Raw genomic sequence first — 20,780 nt, 5'->3', positions numbered from 1 at the left:
TTGACAGCAAAAGTGTTGTTTGTCAAGAGGGGCGCAGCGCCGGGCAGAGGTGACGTGAGTGAGCGGCCGGCACAGTGCACAGATTATTCCCTTCTGCGCTTCTAACTGGCAGAATAACGGTATCTGTGCATCGATCCCCTTTGTAATAAACTTTTATTATGCTAAATACAAAATAAGTGTACAAAAAAAACTGAAATTGTATGTGTTCCCCATATTGGACAAAAAAAGGTTCTAGGTAAATCGTCGTTTTTCTCGCGAAACAAACATCGTACAATATTTTCAATATAACCATTTGAAAGAGCATAAGAAATGAGTAAAAGTCAGTAAATTTCAAAGGGATCAAACCACTAGTGCATGAATGGCAAACATTTGCAAAGGGCGATGAGACAAAAAAGTCCACGGTTCTAGTGCTAACTCATGGAATATTTATCTTCACGCATTCTTCCTCATTTTCATCCACACAGGTTTTTCGACTGCCAGGGTGGCTTTAGTGCAGCTCCCCCTTGGGGGGCCCCTGACTACTCACATCCACCCTTTCATGTCCCCAGGGTACACCCTGGTCCACATCACCCTATCCTGCCATCAGGGAACCCACCATCCCAGTTCCATCACGTTAGAGAGGCACAATACAGCCCGGAAGCAGACCTTCTCGTCCATCCTGATCAACGGCTAGCCGACAGATGGAGTGGAGGCATTGTTGATTCAAGTGCAGTGATGGGCCCACTATCACCAAATCATCCCCCATAAAACACACTCAAGCGTGGAAAATGAGATCCAATTGACTTTCTTGCGAGTGCTTTACCTTGATATGTACTTCCACATGATCTCATTATGATTAATGATGTGTTTACGTGATGAATTTACTCATTTGAGTACATGCGTCAACATTTTCACCAAGTAAACACTGCTCAAATGTTGAAATAAGCACTTGCAATTTTGAGAAGAATATAACATAATCATGAATCAGAAATAATAATATAATCATGCATATAATGTAAATGTGGGAAATTGCAAGTGTTTATTTCAACGTGGAAAAATTCCACTCCATCACCCTTGGATCTTATGATTTTACTCCTGAATGCACAAATAGTTGCCCGGTAAGTAGACCTACTACAATGTTGTGCAACCATTAGAGCATTTGTACAGCCAGGTATTCGCATGGGTAAATTCATCATGTAAACACGGCTTATTAATCTCAGAGCACAATATGTCATCAGCTACTCTATGTTGTTATTTATATGTACATTGACTCTACTCCATGTGATTTGTGAAAAATGAAAATGGAAAAAATTATCTGAGGATGATGATGCAAGATATTATAACACCAGTGCTTAGCGACCAAGAATGCAGCTGCAAACTGAAAAATTTCCTTGCTCAACTAAAAATAAATGTAAGCAAAAAATGCATCACAATCAATCAATGAGATGATTGCTCTTTGATATAGATTTGTAATGTATATATTTATGATTATTAAAATTTTCTTAATATCTATAACTGTTGGTAGTGTTTTTTTTTTAAATACCCATGACTAGTAATAAGTTATAGGAATAGCTTGGAAGGAAAGGAATCAATGCTAGATTACATGATTTGGGATTGAAAACTCTAAGACAATTGGTGAACGAGATAAGTATGACCTGATATCCAGAGATACTAAAGGACTACTACTGTCAAGACTCAGATTCTCAACAGAAAATGATCCTTCAATAAATTTTCACCTCTAACTCATCTTCTACAAATAGTAACATTCAATTTGTGGGAATATGAATAGGAAATATTTGTGGTTGAGCTCTGAAGAAGCTAGGAATTGTAAAGCATGTTATAGGAAGGTTCTAGAACAAAAAAGTGAAAGAGAGATGCTAATTCACACTTGTCAGGCTGCAACTTGAATACCTTGCAAGCATACGGGGTCCAGAAAGATTCAATCTGTGAAATAAATAAAATGCATAAGAAAGTACATAGTGTGAATTGTTAAAAACAGCTACCAGCTAGCACAAAATGTTAAACAGCTTCTACATGAATCAGACTGGGTACTACATCTGAGCAAGATACATACTAAGTGTAGACTGCCTGAGTATATATTCAGAAAAGATATCTTTCAGATCAATATGGAGACCATCATTTTTACAGCACAATATATTATTAGGTCTAACAGAAGCATGTTGTCTTTCATTTGAAAAATTTAAACATGCGACTGTAGCCAAGCTGGGGCAATATACATCTTCTTACATTGAATAGAAGCATGGGTTTTTAAGTTGATTTTTAACAAATTATCACAATATCCTTCAGTTATTTCTGACCGCCCTTTTTTATTGTCTCTGAACCAATAAAGAATTCCTTCTGCCAATTTGTATGTACAGGCAATCAGATATTTTGCTGTCGTTTGTCAATAGAAAACGCAGAATTTCTTGGGAAAGATATGATGAACTTGATGATTCAAATAACCATGTGATACAGAAAATGCCTTAGGCTAGAATTTTTATGGTCATTGAAATATGTAACTATATCACCTCTTCATTTGTGCATTAAAACAGGTTGCTGTAATTAGCACTTTTAAATTCACTGCAGACTAATGTATGATGTCTGTAACTAGGTAAAGACAAATGCGATGGTGGTTGGTGTAACATTGTGAAACTCCTTCATGATGCACAAAGGTTAAGGTTCTCTCACAAACTATCAGCAATACATTGTATGCTTCACAGATTATGATTGATTCCATTGTCGAATTACAACAGGATGAAGGAGCTAAACACAATCAAACTAATTGCATCCAATAATGGGTACTCCGAATGTCCCCCCTTTCTCCACCTCCACTCTACCACCCCTCTAACGCCTTCAAGGGTATGAATTCTATGTACTGATACTTGTAATTGCCAGATGATGATACGCTGTATCGAAACCGGTCGCAAATATATTTTATTTTGTGAAACAGCTAAGTCTTTTCTTAACCTTTGTACATTAGGTAAAGACAGATTTATGTGGAAATCAACTTCAAAGAGAGCCTACCTTTAATTATTCAAGCTCATTGATGTCAAATAAAAGTGATAATATGTATTCAATAAATCAAAGAAATGGTGAATGTTGGGAATAAGGCTCACTTTTGACTCCAGCACTTATCTCAGACATGACTATTACATCAAGAACTAAAGAAAGATTATAACAGGAGCGGTTTCAGCATTAAATTTAGGGGTGGGGGTCATGACCCGAGATAGGGGGGTTTCTACATTAGGGAATGCTATGCTCTACGATAAACACAACTCAAACTTTTCTCATGTTTGGGGTTTGTAGCCATTAATTTTCATGTAAACTCCCTTCACAAATGTACAAGGATACAAAAAGTTTTAAACTAATATACATTTAAAAAATTATGATAAAATTTTGGGGGGGTCATGACCACTCTAACCTCCCCCCTAAGTCCACCCCAGGATTTTACCACTCAGTTCTTCAACCCATGGTTATGTTCCGGTAATAACTGGGTCATGAAAAGCCAGGATGAATTACTACCCAATGGAATGGAGAGGAAATTCATATAAAAAATCTACAGACCTTGCTATGAAAACAACTCTTGGGTATCCATAACCATGCATACAGATATATAGAGTGAATGACAAAAGTATTCAAGTAAATGAAATCAAGCATGCCAGATAGAGGAGACTCAGTTACCTGGAAAGAATGCCAGAAAATAGGGCGCTACAGAGGACATTTAGTCAGAGTCCAGAGGGGACTGCGAAAAAGGTGGTTGGATGACATGGATGATGATGATGAATTTAATTACATTAACCATCAAATTGTGGTGATATTTAGCCATTATCTTTCCTAGAAAACCTTCAAATGCATTTTTGAATGCCTACCACATGCTTTTTTTGTGGAACTCTTTTGGTCAAAATTCCGAATTCTTCAGCGCTTCTTAAAAAAAATCTGTGGCCCAATAAAAAATCCTTCTATTATCTGTTTTTCACTGATTTTTAGGACATTTGTTTCAAATAAGTAAAAACTGCACCATTTTTACACATATTTTTTACAAAATTTTTCAAAAGCCCTAGTTTAATACTTAGAGGTGGCAAAATAATATTTTTAGGATCGTAAAAAAAAGATGAAAGGACATTTTTGAATTCAGTAACAAGTGCTTACGTTACAGCCAATCTTTTTTCAAGTAATGATTTTTTCTATCTCTGCTATCCCAATCGCAGAAGAAGCAGTAATATTTTGTGCAGTCAAATTGTATGCCTAGTAAAAATGCAGCTACTTTTAATTTTCCACAAACTTTGCGTAATGAAAAATTTACTGCATATTCTGGTAAGATTCTTTCATGTCAGTTCCATGAGCTAATGTTTTCGAGGGGAGTTCAATTCCATTATGTTAGAAAACAGCCTTTAAACTGACATTAAAGGAATCAATGAACCTAGTGTTCTGTGCTGTATTCAAAACTAAGAGTATCCATAATAGAGAGAACATCATTGCAAAAATTAAGATTGCTTTCATGAGAAATAATTATTTAAATTCGTCATTGAGAGATCTATGCATAGAAATTTTTGTATTTGGATCCAGCAAATCCCAACCCTTCAATTGTGATCTTAAGATTTCATTCTGCTTTTTAGACAAATTTAAATTGCACAATAGATCACTTAACCCTTTCATTGCGTAACATTTTCTCAGAGTTGTTTCACATTGGCGGAGAATTTTTTTTCACTGCATTCACTTTGTTTTTCGAACATATGAAAACAATTTCAATAAAAAAGGGAATTTATATTAATTTGACAATTTATTAAACAATTTGTTAATGGCATCACAGTGATGCCATCCGCACCCATGTGATAAATGCTCCGGATATTTATGCAACCCGTTACACAAACATTAGAAACGACGGACAACATATTTTTACATAGCAACTAAGAAGATTGAAATAATTTCTGAAATGATGGCGGAATTGAAATATAAAATAAGATAAATAATTTTTCAGATGTCATCCACTATCCATGCATCAAATTTTGGGTAAATAAAAGTTTTCGAATTTTAATTTTCACATCTAAATTTTTAAATTTACTAGTAACTTAGATTTGGATGCAAACATATGAAAGTAATTTTATCTTTTGCCATTTTCTTTTGCGTTAATGCTGAAAATATTAACTAATAATTGTGAAAGTCTTTGAAAAAAGGGTTCAAACACAGCCCTGGAACATCTGCACATCATACACCATCAGAGTTATACTGATTCGCCACTTAAGTCGTTCTAAGGACGTGAGGAGGATTATTTCTTCTGTTTGTTCTTAGTTTCAGTGGTGTGTCTTTTTGCGTAACTCAACAGATATTTGAACAGATTATTATAATTTTTATGATGATTATAATTTTCCATGTATAAACTCAGTAGAGTAGCCACGGGAGGGGGGGTTATGGGTAACAACCTCCTTTCAGGTGCCAAAAACGGGTAAAATGGCCCCCGCACCCTCCAGAAGGGCCCTGAAACCTCCGGCAAAAAAACCCCATTTCAAAATCGTGGCTACGCGACTGTATAAACTGTGCCCACTGAGGAGAAATCAATCGATTAATTTTCGCACGACTTTGTATGCATGTCCCCTGCCTCCAACATCAGGATCCTTCGCCCCAGTGTAAATTATAGCATCTTGCACGAGGCCATTAGGCTCAGAAAGCATATATAATGTTATGCCGCGTTTGTGACGCCAAAGCAACATGGACTAATGAAGCAGAGTTCTTTAAACATGTAATAAATTTCTTTCATTCTTTGAGTGAATAATTTCAAAAAGGGTCGAATTTTATGCAAGGGGTCTCTTAAGAGAAAGCCGAAAACTTAAGGTATCGGATCATCTACTCCAGGGTTCCTGCCAAACTGCATGCAACGGAAAATTAGTTGAAATCGGTCTCGGGAAAAAGTGCTGTGAAGGAGAGAAAAATCGAAGATATTTTCCTACCTTTTCCAATAATCTGGAATGGATGGCCATCTTACAATACTTCATACAATCATACATTAGGTTTATCGGACCAAAAATGTCTCCCATACCCCACGAGTAAGATTCCTATGCTCGGTTATCCTTGAAGAACTGCATGTTGAGAGGCATTGGCAATATGGACCAAAGCCTTTCAGACGACAATATTTCCTCCAGCTCCACATACTTGCATCCTCAACGTAAACTTCAGTTAACACCTATAAAATATACTACAATAAAATACATTACACTTACAAAATGCACAAGACTGATGAGGTTGCTCTTTTGCAGTCAGAAAGAGATGTACGCGTTAAAGTTTAGAACCGACGCGACGTACATGAAATATCTAAACGTGAATGCTCCAGATAAAACGGCAACGTATAATAATCCAAAAATAATAGTTTCTTTGCGCATAGAAATTTTGCTGACTTTCTTTTCTGATTATAATAGCTCTATTTGGTCGAAGTAAAATATGTAAATTGCTTCAAGTTAAAAAAAACCTTCACGGAGAAGACCCAATGCAGTGTTCCATGCATACACTTGAGTAAATTGTGCCAAAGGTAGTTTTATTGCGAAGAGATATTCAAAGCCTAGTTGACCAAAGGCTGATACATAAACGGTCTTTGGGGTTTGAAAATAGGAATAAAGTTAAAAATGAAGATGTCTCCCAGATTCCACGTAAGTGGCTAAATATATGTAAAATACCAAAATGTCCAATGGAAAAAGGTCATACATATAAGAAAAAAAATCTCTATAGAGGAGTGAAAATGCACGCAATCGAAAGATGTCCGAAGGAGAGACTGTACTAATAACGAGAGTCGCAAAAACTGAGAAGGAAGAGCTGACCTTTTCTACGACATGCACACAACAGAATAGTTGCATGGATTTCTAATAAGAATGGCAAAAATACTTCTAAAAATAGAGATAACAGGCGACACAGAGCGACTTGTAGTCTATTCCGCGGTGACGGAAAACGACTTTTTTATTTGAGCCCCGAAATTCGATCATTTTTTCCCAAAGGATTTCCCCAATTCTAATTTCTCCTTCAAAATGGAAAAAATATAAAAGTTTCCCTAGAACCTTCATTATTTCCCGTGAATAACAAATTGGTGGTCGTGATTATTCCCACCTAGTAACTTTAACAAACTCATACGAAAAAAATGAGAAAAAGTCGAAAACTCTATTTCTTCTTCCGTAGCCAATATAATCAGACCCCTATTGAAAGGATCGTTCAGAAAATGAGTGGCAAATATATTATGGAAGGATGTTAGGAGTTATAACGGCATTATGTAAATATTAAGTTTAAACATTAATAAAAACAGCAACAGATTATTCAACTGTGTTTAGCGTGTGTAGGTATAGTGACCGTAATTTGAAATACGAAAATATTTTTCGTCAATGAGATGAAAGGAAATATTGTTTGAAAATTTTTAAAAGGACTCATACGAACAAAAATAACCTTAAAATGTGGCAACACTTAGTACAAATATTCAGAAAAGTAAAGAAAATATCACATTTAAATTTTTTTGTCATGGCGAAAAATCTTACAAATAAAAAAGTACTCCATAAATGTAAAAAAAATTTACTCAAAAAATATAAACTATTTTTCAAAAACGGAAGGCATATGCAGGTAGCCTAATCCATTTTGTGTGCGGGAAACCGTCATGAGAGTAGATAGAACAGAGCGGAGGAGCGTAGGGAGCGATTGAAGGACATAGGCCGGCGTGGCATCAATGTGATGCCACCCGCCCGTTGGCAGGACCTACGCTGGGCATCAATGCTATGCCATCCGCACTCAAAGGGTTAAATCCTATTGCATCATAGAATGAGGTCTATCAGATATTTTTGTTCCAAAAATTGGGTCTTTCGAGTTTTCCAATCCATCATTCTCAGATAGTTTCTGAATATTTGCTAAGATTAACATTTTGTGTGGTTCTACCACTGGTAAATTTTTCAAGTGTGGGGCTGATTCTAGGTTGTTTGGATCTTTTACTGTGTGTTTTGACTTCTGTGTTATTTCTTTAATTTCTGTTTCACAAAAATAGTAGTCAGAAATATGATCCTAGGCTTCCCGCCGAATCGTGAGGACGGAAAAATTCATATGACGTTTTCCATCAGTCCAAGCCTTTCACACCTGCTACATATCACAGAGGACTCCGATCCTGTATCCAGGTCACCCAACAGACAGTCTAAAACACTGTCTCAAAAAGGTAATATTCCTCTTTTTAGCCTTAAAAGTAATTTGACCGCACGCCTAACAAAAGTAATCGTGGTAGTTCACGCACTGTTTAGGCCCATTCGCCCTTTTAAAAATGTCTGCCAAAAAAAATTATGGCTTGTAATTTTTTTTCAAATGGTGTTTTGTGATTGTCTACTTGTAGGGAACCAATGATAAAAAATTCAGGATAATTAAAAATGCTGAGCAACATTGTCTCGGTGATTTGAAAGGGAATGACCCCACGATGAAAGCTAAGACACTTCACAACGATTACAATGTAATAAGCTGACATTTCCTACGAGCAACAAAATTCTCAAACCGTCTGCAGATGAAAAACACACGTCTTTATGCGCCGACAGTCACATACTTATTTGGAGTGGAAGCTGATTATGCATTGCATCGAAGAAAACGATAGGTTACTGCAAGTTTAATTATATATTTTGTCGGGATAGGAAGGCATGCCATCGTAGGACAACATGTTATGACAGGAAATTATAATTTTTACCTGTTCATGCTATTATGATATATACATGAAATAAATTACTACTTTTGTAAAAGAAAAAACATACATTCAGCTGTCCCAATGAAACTAGACGTGATGGAAATAATCCGAGCCCAGATTCCGAATCAGCAAAAAATACGTCTAAGATCATCCGACGTCCTCAGAACAAAATCTTTGTTCACCAGAGTGGGAAGTTATGTAATTAAAAGCACCAACGCTTTGCTTCCAATAGGAGTGCGAAGTACAAATATCTCCAAGAATTAAGTTGAAGTAAATTGGTACATGAAATCTTTCACCCTTAAAAAAGGACGAAGGGGCGGCCTGGGGTGATTGTGTGACCTCGGCTGGGGCCCATGATAGGGGGTCTTCCACCGGAAGATTTTGGGAAATCGTATGTCCAGAAATGGATTTTGACACTATTCTGGCTCTTAAGATTTAGATTAAAGTAAATGTAAGGTAGCAATTTCGTAAATAAAAATACTAAGAAAAATTAAAATTACATAGCTTAAAAATTCAGATAGGTGTGATGATTCTATTATCTATTTAGAATATTTGTACCTTAAAACCGCACTGAAATCTAAAAACCCTCCAAAATAACTTTCGAATAACCTTTTCAAAAAGCATACGGTTCTCTTTTATCTTCTAAAACCTTTATTTCATTATTTTTTACAAACTTTGTATGCTGATTTAGCTGTAAATAAAAAATAATCAAAGCTTAGAATTTTATAATACCTAAAAATAATTTGGTTCAAGTAATCTGAGTTTTTTATTACACCTTTCATATACACTTCGAGATAGACGCGAGCGTTGTGGGGGCCCGATAACCTCGGGGGCCTTGGAGATAGCCGACCAACCAACCTGACCACACGGCACTGATCGGACAACAATAAATAATTATAAATTTATGACTGGATGGATATCATCCATTTCTTCAACGGACAGTATCAAGGACAAGTTACAACCTCTGCCTCTTCCCCTGCTTATTTCCACTCTTTGAATAAATTTGCATAGAAATAAATGTGTTGAGGCAGATTGAGTCATTATTTTTAAAAAATTAGTCGCTAAAAAAATCAGAGTTAATTTTTTTTTATTGAGTCAACTATATCTATTATGTTGATGTTATCAATTGATCTTTCACAAAATAAAAAAATGCAATTGGCTCAGACTCGAATCCCTCCCATAAATCCTTCCTTCAGTGCATCAAATGTGCGTGAATTAATCCTACTCAGCTACAGGATCACATGCACATTCCGTGTTCACGGTAAGTCCAAATTTGAATCTAAAGAGCGGAACAACCTCGCCACAGAGCCCAAATGAAAAATCTCCAGACGGCCAAAACGTGTGCATGGATGTGAGTTTCCTCAGTGTATTCCATCTGCTTGGGTTATTCGCCTGTATTTTGACTCCTGTCTCGCTATCCCGATCGCCCCCGCATCCGTCCTCGTTGGCTCTTCTCGGCGTACTGGTGAGAGCTGCAGTCTACCTCATGTGCCAACCTTCCAAGTTTTTAATGACCCTACCACATCAGTTAAGAGGGGCTCGTGGGTGTCTACATACTTTTTAAAACGATAGTACATTAAATACTTGGTAAGGGAAGGACACAGGAGGGAAAGGGCTGAATTATGTATAGTGTTTTAGAAACTTTCATGAAGATTTTCAATGAAACCAAATGGATACTTTTCAGATAAGTTCTATTCATCCCAACAAATACAGGCATAGGTAGAATCATTATGAAGAGTTTCAGAAGTCCACCTCATCAGATACCATAGTGTAGAAATACTATTTTTAGTCCTCTATGGCACTGTGAAGTGAGCCTTTTTCAATACTTGTCCAAAGATAATCCCACCCATGAAACATTATTATAAAAAAAGTATAGATATACACATTTTAAGTCTCAATTATGCACATTATCCTTCCTAGAAAAAAGGAATGACAGTATTGAGTGCATTATTTCTCATGAAGTTGTAGGATATAATTGGCTACAGCCAATTTCATTGGCACATCAGAGACAATCTTCTTCAGGATTTCAGCAGATCACGATAACCTTCCACTTCTCTCATCAACAGCTGCCCTTAACATATCATCTTCATCTACAAAATCTTCACCTTTCTTACCACGACCCTTTCTGGAAAAAAGAAAGTCCCATGGATTTACTTTAATACATGCTCACTTATTTAAAATGAGGCCTTCAGTATTCAATCTGTAGGACAAGGAATAAGGAGATATTAAGTAAACATATGTACTTCTAATACATTAAAATTTTGAAACATCCTACTCTCTTTCAAGTACATACTGTGCTAAGTAGAAAAATCCACAGCAATATTTTTCCTTTTAGACTCCATGATACAAATGGGTATATTTTACAATCATAAAAAAATTTCTGACTCCTACTAATGACCAAAAGCATTTCCAAAGTTGAATTTCTGGCGTACTCCAAAAAGGATAACTTTAACATTAATGATGTGCTAACAAATTAATAAGTCTAGAACCTACAAAATATGTAACATACTCAGCTACTACCAGGCTAGTATGCAGTTATGACTTGTTTAACATACTACCATTCCACATTCAAATGTGAGGGAGGAGGTTCTTGAAATCATTCTTATTTCCAAATCATAAAAACAAACACAAAGCTCCAACTAAATAATGGAATTCATGTTTTTTTCAGGTCTTCATGATCTAAGTGTTGTCAAATTCATGGCCTGTTGATTCGTCATTTTAGGCAAAATTAAAAAAAAAGTCATGCCACAATCACCAGCCGCACATTAGCGAAAAATTAACATAGGTATGTGAAAGATGCTGCGAATGAAAATGCAGCAATGAAAGTGCTATCTGCTATGACGTCACCTATTGTCAACAAAATTCAGGGCCAGCTAATGGTAGTGAATGGAAAAATAGATGGAGCAGGGTGGCAGGGAAGTGAAGAAGTGTCTGACTTTTTGCCAGGGTTATTTGAAAACTTCAGTTGCCGGTCTTCCATTCACAGGCTTAAGGTCGTGTCGTCATAGTGCACGGACAAATTACTGCACTTCAAATATACATATGCAGATAAATATGTAGACTAAGTCTGCACAGGCCTGCCCTTAGCGAAAAAACTGTTCGATTTTAACAGTTACTGTTGGATTTTCTACAGTTACTGTTGAATTTTCTACAGTTACTGTTGAATTTTCTACAGTTACTGTTGAATTTTCTACAGTTACTGTTGAATTTTCTACAGTTACTGTTGAATTTTCTACAGGTACTGTTGGATTTCAACAATTACTGTTGGACTTCAGCAGTTACTGTTGGGATTTTAACAGTCACTGTTGGATTTTCTACGGTTACTGTTGAGTTTCAACAGTTACTGTTGAATTTTCTACAGTTACTGTTGGATTCAACAGTTGTCCCAATTAACTAATGAAATTTTCAACAGTTTTTTTAACACTTTTTTAACAGTTTTTTCGCTAAGGGTGACCTTGAAACATAGTCAACATATCAATTTTTCTTTTGATCTGTCAATCTTTGTTCTACAATCGAGTTAGAGAGATTTTTAAGATTTTATGACAAAATTCACTGCTTTTTCATGGTCTTAAGGTTTTCACAGCTGAGTGGGAACTCTGTAATCCTGAAAAGGGCCATTTACCTTGCTTCTTCCTCCCTGACTGCAGTGCGGCACCTTTCCAACTTCTTTTCCAGGGGTCTGATGCGGTCACGAGGTGGTGACTCAACTGCCTTGGCCATGGAACGTATTTCTGAAAATATGTAGGTACCAATTTTTTGGCTAATTTACTTTCCACAGAAAAATATAGGGCTTAGGACACCAGCCACAAAAATAAAGCATGATAATGGCATTCGATACCGCATATATCTGATTATAGTCCCTTCTTTTTTTTAAATGCCTGTGGTAAAAGTAAAAGGGGGGGACTATATTCCTATGCATTTATTTAAATATTTTTCCCAAAACTGAAGCCTCAAAATTAGGGGGGGACTATATTTGGAAAAATACAGTGATAAAATTTATGGATCTAATGATAAGAGGCTGATGGAAAGCTTTATGGGAACTTAATAGACATTAGGAACAGTTGAAAATATTGTGCCATCTTCTTATATATTTCTGTTACACACTACATATATTACAGCCTACTGGCTGAATACACACATTTTGCAAATTCAACATAAATAAATTCAAAGTTTCAATGTATAAATAACCTCATGAAAAATTGATTTTCTCTCAATCATATAAAAATGGATATCATAACACACACTCAACTACAGTTAAACATTTATCAGAGCCGTAAATCATATTTTTTTAAATAATGCATCTATTATTGCTATGTATCTAAGAAGAATGAATTTTTAACTAATATATTCTACAACTGATCTTTGAAACAAATTTTAAGCCAAACGATAATTTTCAAACTCTGTAAAATAAAGTTGTGTCCAATACCCCATTGCCAGGTTAAGTTCAATGATTGCATTTATAAAATACTTTACATCAATTAAAGTCTTTTTAATCAAAGAGCATTTCCCATGTTACATTTAACCTTTTCCCTCCTAAAGACGCAAATATACGTGTGGATGTTTCTTGACCCAGGAGACGAAAGCTGTATATTTCCGTCTGAGATTTTCCTGACCAAGAGAACGAAAGCCAAATATATACGTTTTCTAGCTCTCCCCCTTTTATGATGGCCAGGGGTGTGCGACGTCTTTGTTTTGGGACCCAACACTGTGGGGTTTAGGCTTTACCCTTGGAATGCGGGAGCAGGTACCCTGACCCCACGTCTTTTATTACCACTCTTAGCGGTAAGGGTCATGCAATTGTTTATCCGGTCAGTTTTCGAAATAAATATTTGTCCTTTTCTCAAGAAATATAAACTAAGAATTGAATTCTTTGTCTTTTGAGCTGTGTTTACAATTTTTAAAAGAAATTCTACGATAAATATTAGCTTATATCTCGAGTTCTGAATAAACATCAGCATGGAAATTGTTGCTGCATTAAATGCGTTAATATTGACCTTAGAGCTTAGTTTAAAATTTGACAATGCTCAGAAAAAAATGAGGAATTCAATTTAAAGTCTGCATTTTACGTGCAAGCAACAATTATCCATGTGCTAAATACATACAAGCAATACATACATTGACCGCAAACCAATGCCGTAGGCATGGTCGTAAACCCGGAAAGGAGGGGCACAACTACTCTCGGAGTCCGAGATAATGCGGAGTCCCAGTGGGAAGGGGTCAAAAAAAGTTCTGCGAGACCCTTCTTAATGAATGTCCTCCAAAAATGCTCCGTACCACGAGATAGAAGTGTCTCTTGGGGCTCAGTACAGCAGTCATGCTAAGATGAAAACTCCACTGCCTCAAAAGGATTAAGAGAGAATCTATGAAGATTTCATATCCTTTAAAAAGTGGCAAAGCCTTGGATTATGCTTACTTCTAGCAGCTTCCACAAGGCCAGGCAATCGACTAGCTCCTTTGTCACCACCAAACAAAGTGTCAGTCACATACAAATCCAAGTTTTCTTGTACCTACACATAAAATATTAAAACAAAATAATAAAACATTTATGATAAAACCAGAACTTCAAAGCTAAAATTTTGCAAGTCACAAATGTATATCGATGGCTAAGTTCTAACAACACCCATCTCAAATGTGGCCGGTATGAAACAGGTATCTTAAATAAAGTGTAATAACATTAACAGTCTCTCCAAAACGCCCCTCAGTCTTTCTGCATGTTCTTCAATTGTGGAGCTAAACACTACCACATCATCTAAATAGACGAGACAGTGCGCCGGTTTGAGCCTGCGCAGAACGCTGTCCATAAGCCGCTGGAAACTGGCGGGGGCATTGCGGAGCCCAAACAGCATTCGCGTATATTCCCAATGCCCGCTCTCCGCATTAAATGCCGTTTTTGGTTGTGACTCTCTTTCCATGGGAATTTGATGGTAACCGCTTGTTAAGTCCACCCAGGTAAAAATATTTGGTCTGTAACTAATCTGGATCTGGTCTGTAACTGGTCTGAAAGGCTAAATTTTGTTCTGTAACTGGTCTGTAACAGAACTGGACTGGTCTGGATTTCAGAGAGGCAAAGGAAAATGGTCTGTAACTAGTCTGGAATTCTGGTCTGTAACTGTGCTGTAATATTCGATGGTGTGTAACTGATCTGGATCAACTGTCTGTAACTGTACTGTAATTTTCGATGGTCTGCATCTAGTCTGGATCTATTCTGTAACTATGCTGAAATATTCTATGAGTTTCAACTGGTCTGGAACTATTCTGGAAAAATTCCAAGTGAGTCAACTGGTCTGGATTCTGATGTGACATGAGATCTGATATTTTATTTGGTCATCTGCAATTGCTCTTAAATTTATTTGTAACAGTGAAATTATTATAATGTATATCAGGTATTGCTACTTAATGGAATTAGGAATCCTGGGCTATGGAGTGGTCAATTTTTAATGTCCATTAATTTTTTTTCAAGAAGGGTTACCATTTTATATTTGTTATTTCATAGATGAATTTCACATGGGTTCAAAGGTACCCACTGCCCACAATCATGGCTTGTGGAGAGTTGCGTTATTTGGATGGCATTAGAAAGGGCTGCATCATAAATTGAGACTAATATCAGAAGTACGTCTGATATTAGTCTCAATTTATGATGCAAACTTTAAGCATTTAAGCAAGCTTGGTAAAATAGTAAAAATATCACTTCTAAATGATTGCACAAGCAATGAAGGTTGAAATATCAAATAGGGTTTTGGAAAGTAGTTAGCAGTCAATAAAATAATTTGCAATGGTTTATTCTAATTCCAATGTATTTACCAATTTCAGGCAAAACTTTTTGCCCGCAACTTCCACTGTAATAAAAATGAACTCCTCCATGGTGGGTAGACATAGGGTAAATGAAGGGTAGTACCCTCCATGGTGTGTAGTTAACCCTCCATCAACCCATGCTCTACATTCCAGGGAGGGTAAGGCAAGGGTAGCACTACCATGGAAGAAGGATTCTTCCATGGCACTACCTTTCCTAAGATCTCCTTCACTCGCCAAACATCTACACTTACATGTTACATACTAACATACCTACTTCTTTCAAAAAATTGCATTGCATTTCTGTAGGGAAGAGGTGCAGTTAATGAGCTGATTGTAAGAAAAATTTAATATCTTCCTGCTAGTAGCGCTAACACACTTTATTTGGGCTATGGAAGCATGAAATAATATACTTAAGTATCTATTTGCCCCCTCAAATGCAAATGGATCTTAACCTGGATCCGCCCAATGTAACATAAATGTCACACCCTGTATCGCTCCACTGTAATGGCTCTTACATCGTTCGGGCACGGTATATTGTTGTGTTTTATACCATATAAGAAAGACGAAGCTAAGTGCTTCAATTCAAGGTAAGAATTGTCAAGTGAGAGTGAAGACCTATCCTTTGAGTACCCCTGGTACCTAGGTGCCTTCCCTAGACACTAAAAATGGACGTTCGCTTTGTGTAAATATTTAATTTTTTCATTAACTATATGCGCTACAGCGGCAATTTTTGGTATGTATCAACATAATGATACAAAATTATTAAAAATACATTAATATGTTTGGTATTGCTTTCCATTTCTCTAATATACTCTGATAAATGTTACTGTGACATAAATGTCACATTGGGCGGATCCCTATGCAAATCTTCAAAGTTTCGAATTTTATGCCCTAGTTAGAATTTATTCCATTTTCAACGTTTTTTCCTTCGTATTCCCGCCAAAAGATTTATTATTTATCAATTAGTCGATAAATTTGCATTTATAAACTTTTATTCCGGTAATTACTTTTGAATTATTTTTTTTAATATTAGGGATATCGATAGTCCAAAGATATTACACTGTGTGAAGCCAAATAGCTTCCGCAAAACGAAGACTTTGACGAAGTAAAATATACCTTGAGCCACCAGAAGCAGTAATTGTCACTGATGAGGACATTGCAGATAACCAGGCTGGTGGACTTGTGGAAAATTTAACGGGAAGACAACTTCGGGCAAGAGTGGAGCTTGTTTTGCAGCTTGATAATGATAATACTAATGAATTTCAAGAGAAGTCCGGAAGTATTTCGGTACCAGTTAGGTGTAAGGAAAAGGATTCGAAGTCAACGAAGCTTACATCACTTCTCCAATAGAAAAGAGTAAAAAGAGAAGCTGCCAATTTGCGACAAGAAGGTCATTTTGTAAGAAATAGGTTATTCCCCGAAACAGATCTTCCTGAATAGAGGGAAAAATTAGGTGCAGAAATTTTTAAAATAGTTTTTTCGGGTGACATTCTTTTTTCTCATGGCAGAAATAGATAATTATACTACTTTTATTGTTTTTTCATCTTCTAGCATCAGTGATGAAGAGATGAAAGTTTTCATTGGTATTTTACTGTTATGAGGTTGTAACTGGTTTCCATCCAAGCGATGCTCCTGGGAAGATTCTGGGGGTGCTCACAACTCAATGGTTACCGTAGCCTAGCGTAGGAATAGGTTCTTTGTGATGAGTAGATACCTTCACTGTGCAGACAATACGATGCCCGACATAATAGACAAATTGTGGTAGCTTCGCCGTAGATCAATAAATTGAAAGAACGTTTCAGAGGGATTTTTCCCACTGAGAAAACTCTCTTTTGGCAGGAGTATGATTGTGGAGTATTTTGGTATCCATCCTTGCATGTAATTCATTCGGCGGAAGACAATCAGTTTTGGTGGTAATGGTGGAATATTTTCCATGACTTTTGGATGTAGTTGTTCACAATCTGAAGCTGTTCACAATCTGTTCACGAGCGAAATCTGGTCATTGCATGTCACAATTAGAGATCAGGCGTGTAATAATGCAAACATTACTGACCATACATCGATGCAAAGGCAAGTATAGCCGCCGTACTACTTCATTTTCAACAGAGGCAGACAGTGAAATATGTTACGATGCTAATGATCAATTAGTCTCAAAAGATTGCGTCGCCGTACTGGAGAACATTGCGCTTCCGTCAAATGCACTGCATGCGATGCATGTAATATGGAAAAATATTACTTTACTACTTACCACTCAAAATGGTACGTATACGCCGGCATTGAACTCTAAAGCAATCTTTAGTTTGTATGAAACAAATTGATTCAAATTTAATTCAATTTTATACTGTATTACACCCTTATATGTTGTGAGAATATTTTTCAAACATGTATATTTATTCTATGTATTTTCCAAAATTGGGAAACGCATTTTCAACTGTTTTACTTATTAGCCATGTAAAAATATTATTTAAATGTACCTTCAACAAATCCATTGATTGTGTCAATTCAAGGTTCTGTAATTTCATAACACTACTGCCAAAAACTTAACATAAATTTAAAATAATTTTTCTTGATGTGTATTTGACAAGTTTATAATATAAACTTTATAAATTTAAATATACCCCAAACTTGTGAAATAGCATTGAAAAAATCTAAAACACTTCTCAATCTTAAAAAATCACAATTTACATTGAAAAATTTATGAATCGCGGGCAATAGAACTGAAAATTATTGCTAAATTTTTAAACAATTTACTTTAAATTTAAACAAAAGCTTGAAAATAGTGTACGTAATTAATAATATGTTTTTCTAGTGTTTTTTATCATTTAAATGAACAGTGCAGCTCAAATGCGAAAAATATTTGCTTTTTCTGGGGAAATATTACCTTGCACCAAAAGACAACAGATCCGCCCAATGTGACATTTATGTCACACCCTGTAATTCGGAAACTACACAACCGATCAACGTATATTTTCAGAATTTAGTAAAAATGACACCCTTACCATTCCCCTAGAATATGAATTATTAATCTCAAAAAAATATTTTGGGCGGATCCAGGTTAATTCAGAACACCGTGTATAAAATGGTAATAAGGTGAACGTAATGCATCATTTCAGTAACCCATTAAAATTAAAGCATTTGTTGAAGAGGAAAATATCTGAAAAGTCCCTCAGGTACCTTCGTGAAGGTACACCTCGCACCTATAAGAAGCAGGTGCACCTGCTCCAGAGAAATTTAGTTCTGTAAAAGAATGTAGTAACTGCGGTAGATACATATTTTGCGGATTAAAAATTTGAGTTACAATTTTTTCCCATTATATAACGTATTAAAAATCGTATTTTGAAACTTGCGCCAAAACAACCAGCGGCCATCTTCTATACCACGTGACCTAACAGCCATTGGCACTGGAATTTTGTTTACACTCGTAGATACAGTAGTTTCCGACTTTGTGAATTAATGTGTGCCTTAAAACCGTATTCTACAAGCAACTGTATGTTTTTAGAACGTATGGATGAGGAAAATATAACGTTATTCAAAGTGAAAACTTCCTAAAAGGAATCGAAAAAATACTGTTTCATGCCAATTGCATACTATCACAATGAAATCAACGCCGGATAAAGTTTTTACTTACCGGGTTTGCGGAAAAAGTGGCTCCTTGCAGCACGTAGAGATTTAAAGAAGATGCATTGGTCAGCATCAACCCATCTCTGCTGCGCTGACTATTTTAATGTAAGTACATGGAACATATTTTTACAATCCATAGTAAATCAACGAACTTGAGTATCAACAATTTTTAGGACTAATGCAATTAATGAACTACTTCTTTCAACCCAATAGTTATAAAAGATTATTTATTACTACGTTCTCACTGTGATTACAATTTAGGTTGATCTTTGGCTTAACTTGTATATTAAAAATACAATTCATTCAGATCGATTAAGTTGAAATATTTCAAGTTACTTTTCTCGCGTTAGAAACCACATTGTTAGCAGTTTTTCATGGCATAATAAAGTATTAGCCACACTATAAATTCATTCGTGCATGAAAGGTTTTTCTTGAAATTGAATAACCATATTAGAGAATATGTGGAACAATTTTAAGTTACTTTGAGTACTTATTACTTAGCTGGTTATTAAATGTTACAATTCTCATTTTCCAGGATTGATGGCGATGGACACTAGACGTTTTCTCTACTACAATACATGTTAACTGTGTTACTATAACTAGAGAATGTTTTGAGTACATCAATAAATGTTAAATTGCCTGTATAGATTTATTTTATTGCATAGAAAATCATCCACCTCTATACGAATCCAAAATTTCCTGTTGCAGGGGATATGTTATTGATGGTTTGTCAAAAGTCATATGCTAACATGTTTTATCAACTTAGAACTTTGATGGGAGTTCACAGCTGAAATGCAGTTGCCATGTGTGAGTACAATGAATATCTTACGATCGGATTGACATTTGTTAAATTCTGAATTCCATTTGCACTCATACTGGCATAATCGGGAGATACATCAACTCTGAGCTTTTGATTGTTGTAAGAATTACTAAACTTTCTTGCCCCTTATAGCTGAAGACATCCATAGAGATGTATCATCGCTTTTCAAAATTAACAATTTATTAAATTGATTATGTAAGAATGCTATTGTAACAATAGAAGATTACAGCTTTGAGAGTATGCCTTTATCTCTGTCATCTTTGGCTGGCTGGGAAATGCCTTCAGTATGCTTCTCAGATTTATTTGTTTAGGCTGTTCCCTTTTCCTTATTAGCTGAACTGAACCAGTCAGATCAATGAGATTGACTGATCTTTTAGTTATCCTGAGTCTCAGGTTAAGTAGTATAAACCAACTAGTCACTAGAACAGATCAGTTCCAGACCACATAGTCCCCCTGAGAACAGACCAGTTCCAGAGCAGTACAGATCAGTTACAGACCTGGGTCCAGACCAGTTTACCCACCCGTTGTCCAGACCAGTTGCAGACCAAACTGGTCTGGAGCAATGTTTAAATTTCTTCCCAGTTCCAGACCAGCTGCAGACCTTTAGCTCCACCCCCGTTCCAGACCTGTTCCAGCTCAGTTACAGACCAAATATTTTTACCTGGGCACTGTAGTAAAGTATTGGCAATTCCCTAAATAGTCCAAGGTCTCGACTATATTCGGCAGGGGATAAACATCAGGAGTCGTAATGGCGTTTAATGCCCTGTAATCTACGCAAAACCTATACAAATCTTTCCCATCAGTCGATTTCTTAGGGACAAGAGCAATTGGGGCGGCCCAGGGGCTGGTACTAGGCACTATGACACCCGCCTCTAACTGCTCCCTCAC

General features: G+C 36.2%; 1 protein-coding gene and 2 long non-coding RNA genes across 4 annotated transcripts in view; 2 read left to right on the top strand and 1 right to left on the bottom strand.

Annotated features, from left to right (window-relative positions):
* Positions 1–1,385, top strand: part of LOC124169593 (barH-like 1 homeobox protein) — a 56,449-nt gene extending 55,064 nt beyond the window's left edge. The window contains exon 4 of one of the 2 annotated variants that reach the window (XM_046548233.1): positions 549–1,385. In XM_046548233.1, coding sequence (XP_046404189.1) covers positions 549–747 — 199 coding nt within the window. In that variant the 3' untranslated portion in view covers positions 748–1,385. Of the gene's footprint in view, positions 1–464 lie in introns of both variants that reach the window. The other variant, XM_046548232.1, reaches the window with a different exon arrangement.
* Positions 1,386–10,438: 9,053 nt separating this feature from the next.
* LOC124169601 lies at positions 10,439–14,138 on the bottom strand. The gene is made up of 3 exons (XR_006867162.1): positions 14,073–14,138; positions 12,282–12,390; positions 10,439–10,784 (listed from the first exon to the last, which is right to left on the bottom strand). It is a non-coding gene; the product is annotated as an uncharacterized LOC124169601 (long non-coding RNA).
* A 4,400-nt stretch (positions 14,139–18,538) lies between these two features.
* LOC124169392 lies at positions 18,539–19,716 on the top strand. Its single transcript, XR_006867116.1, has 2 exons — positions 18,539–19,177; positions 19,608–19,716. It is a non-coding gene; the product is annotated as an uncharacterized LOC124169392 (long non-coding RNA).
* Positions 19,717–20,780: the final 1,064 nt, after the last annotated feature.

The sequence above is a fragment of the Ischnura elegans genome, chromosome 12, assembly GCF_921293095.1.
Source record: "Ischnura elegans chromosome 12, ioIscEleg1.1, whole genome shotgun sequence".
Classification (NCBI taxonomy): Eukaryota; Metazoa; Arthropoda; class Insecta; order Odonata; family Coenagrionidae; genus Ischnura; species Ischnura elegans.
The sequence above is the reverse complement of the archived record's forward strand: the minus strand, read 5'-3'. Positions and strand labels throughout refer to the sequence as shown.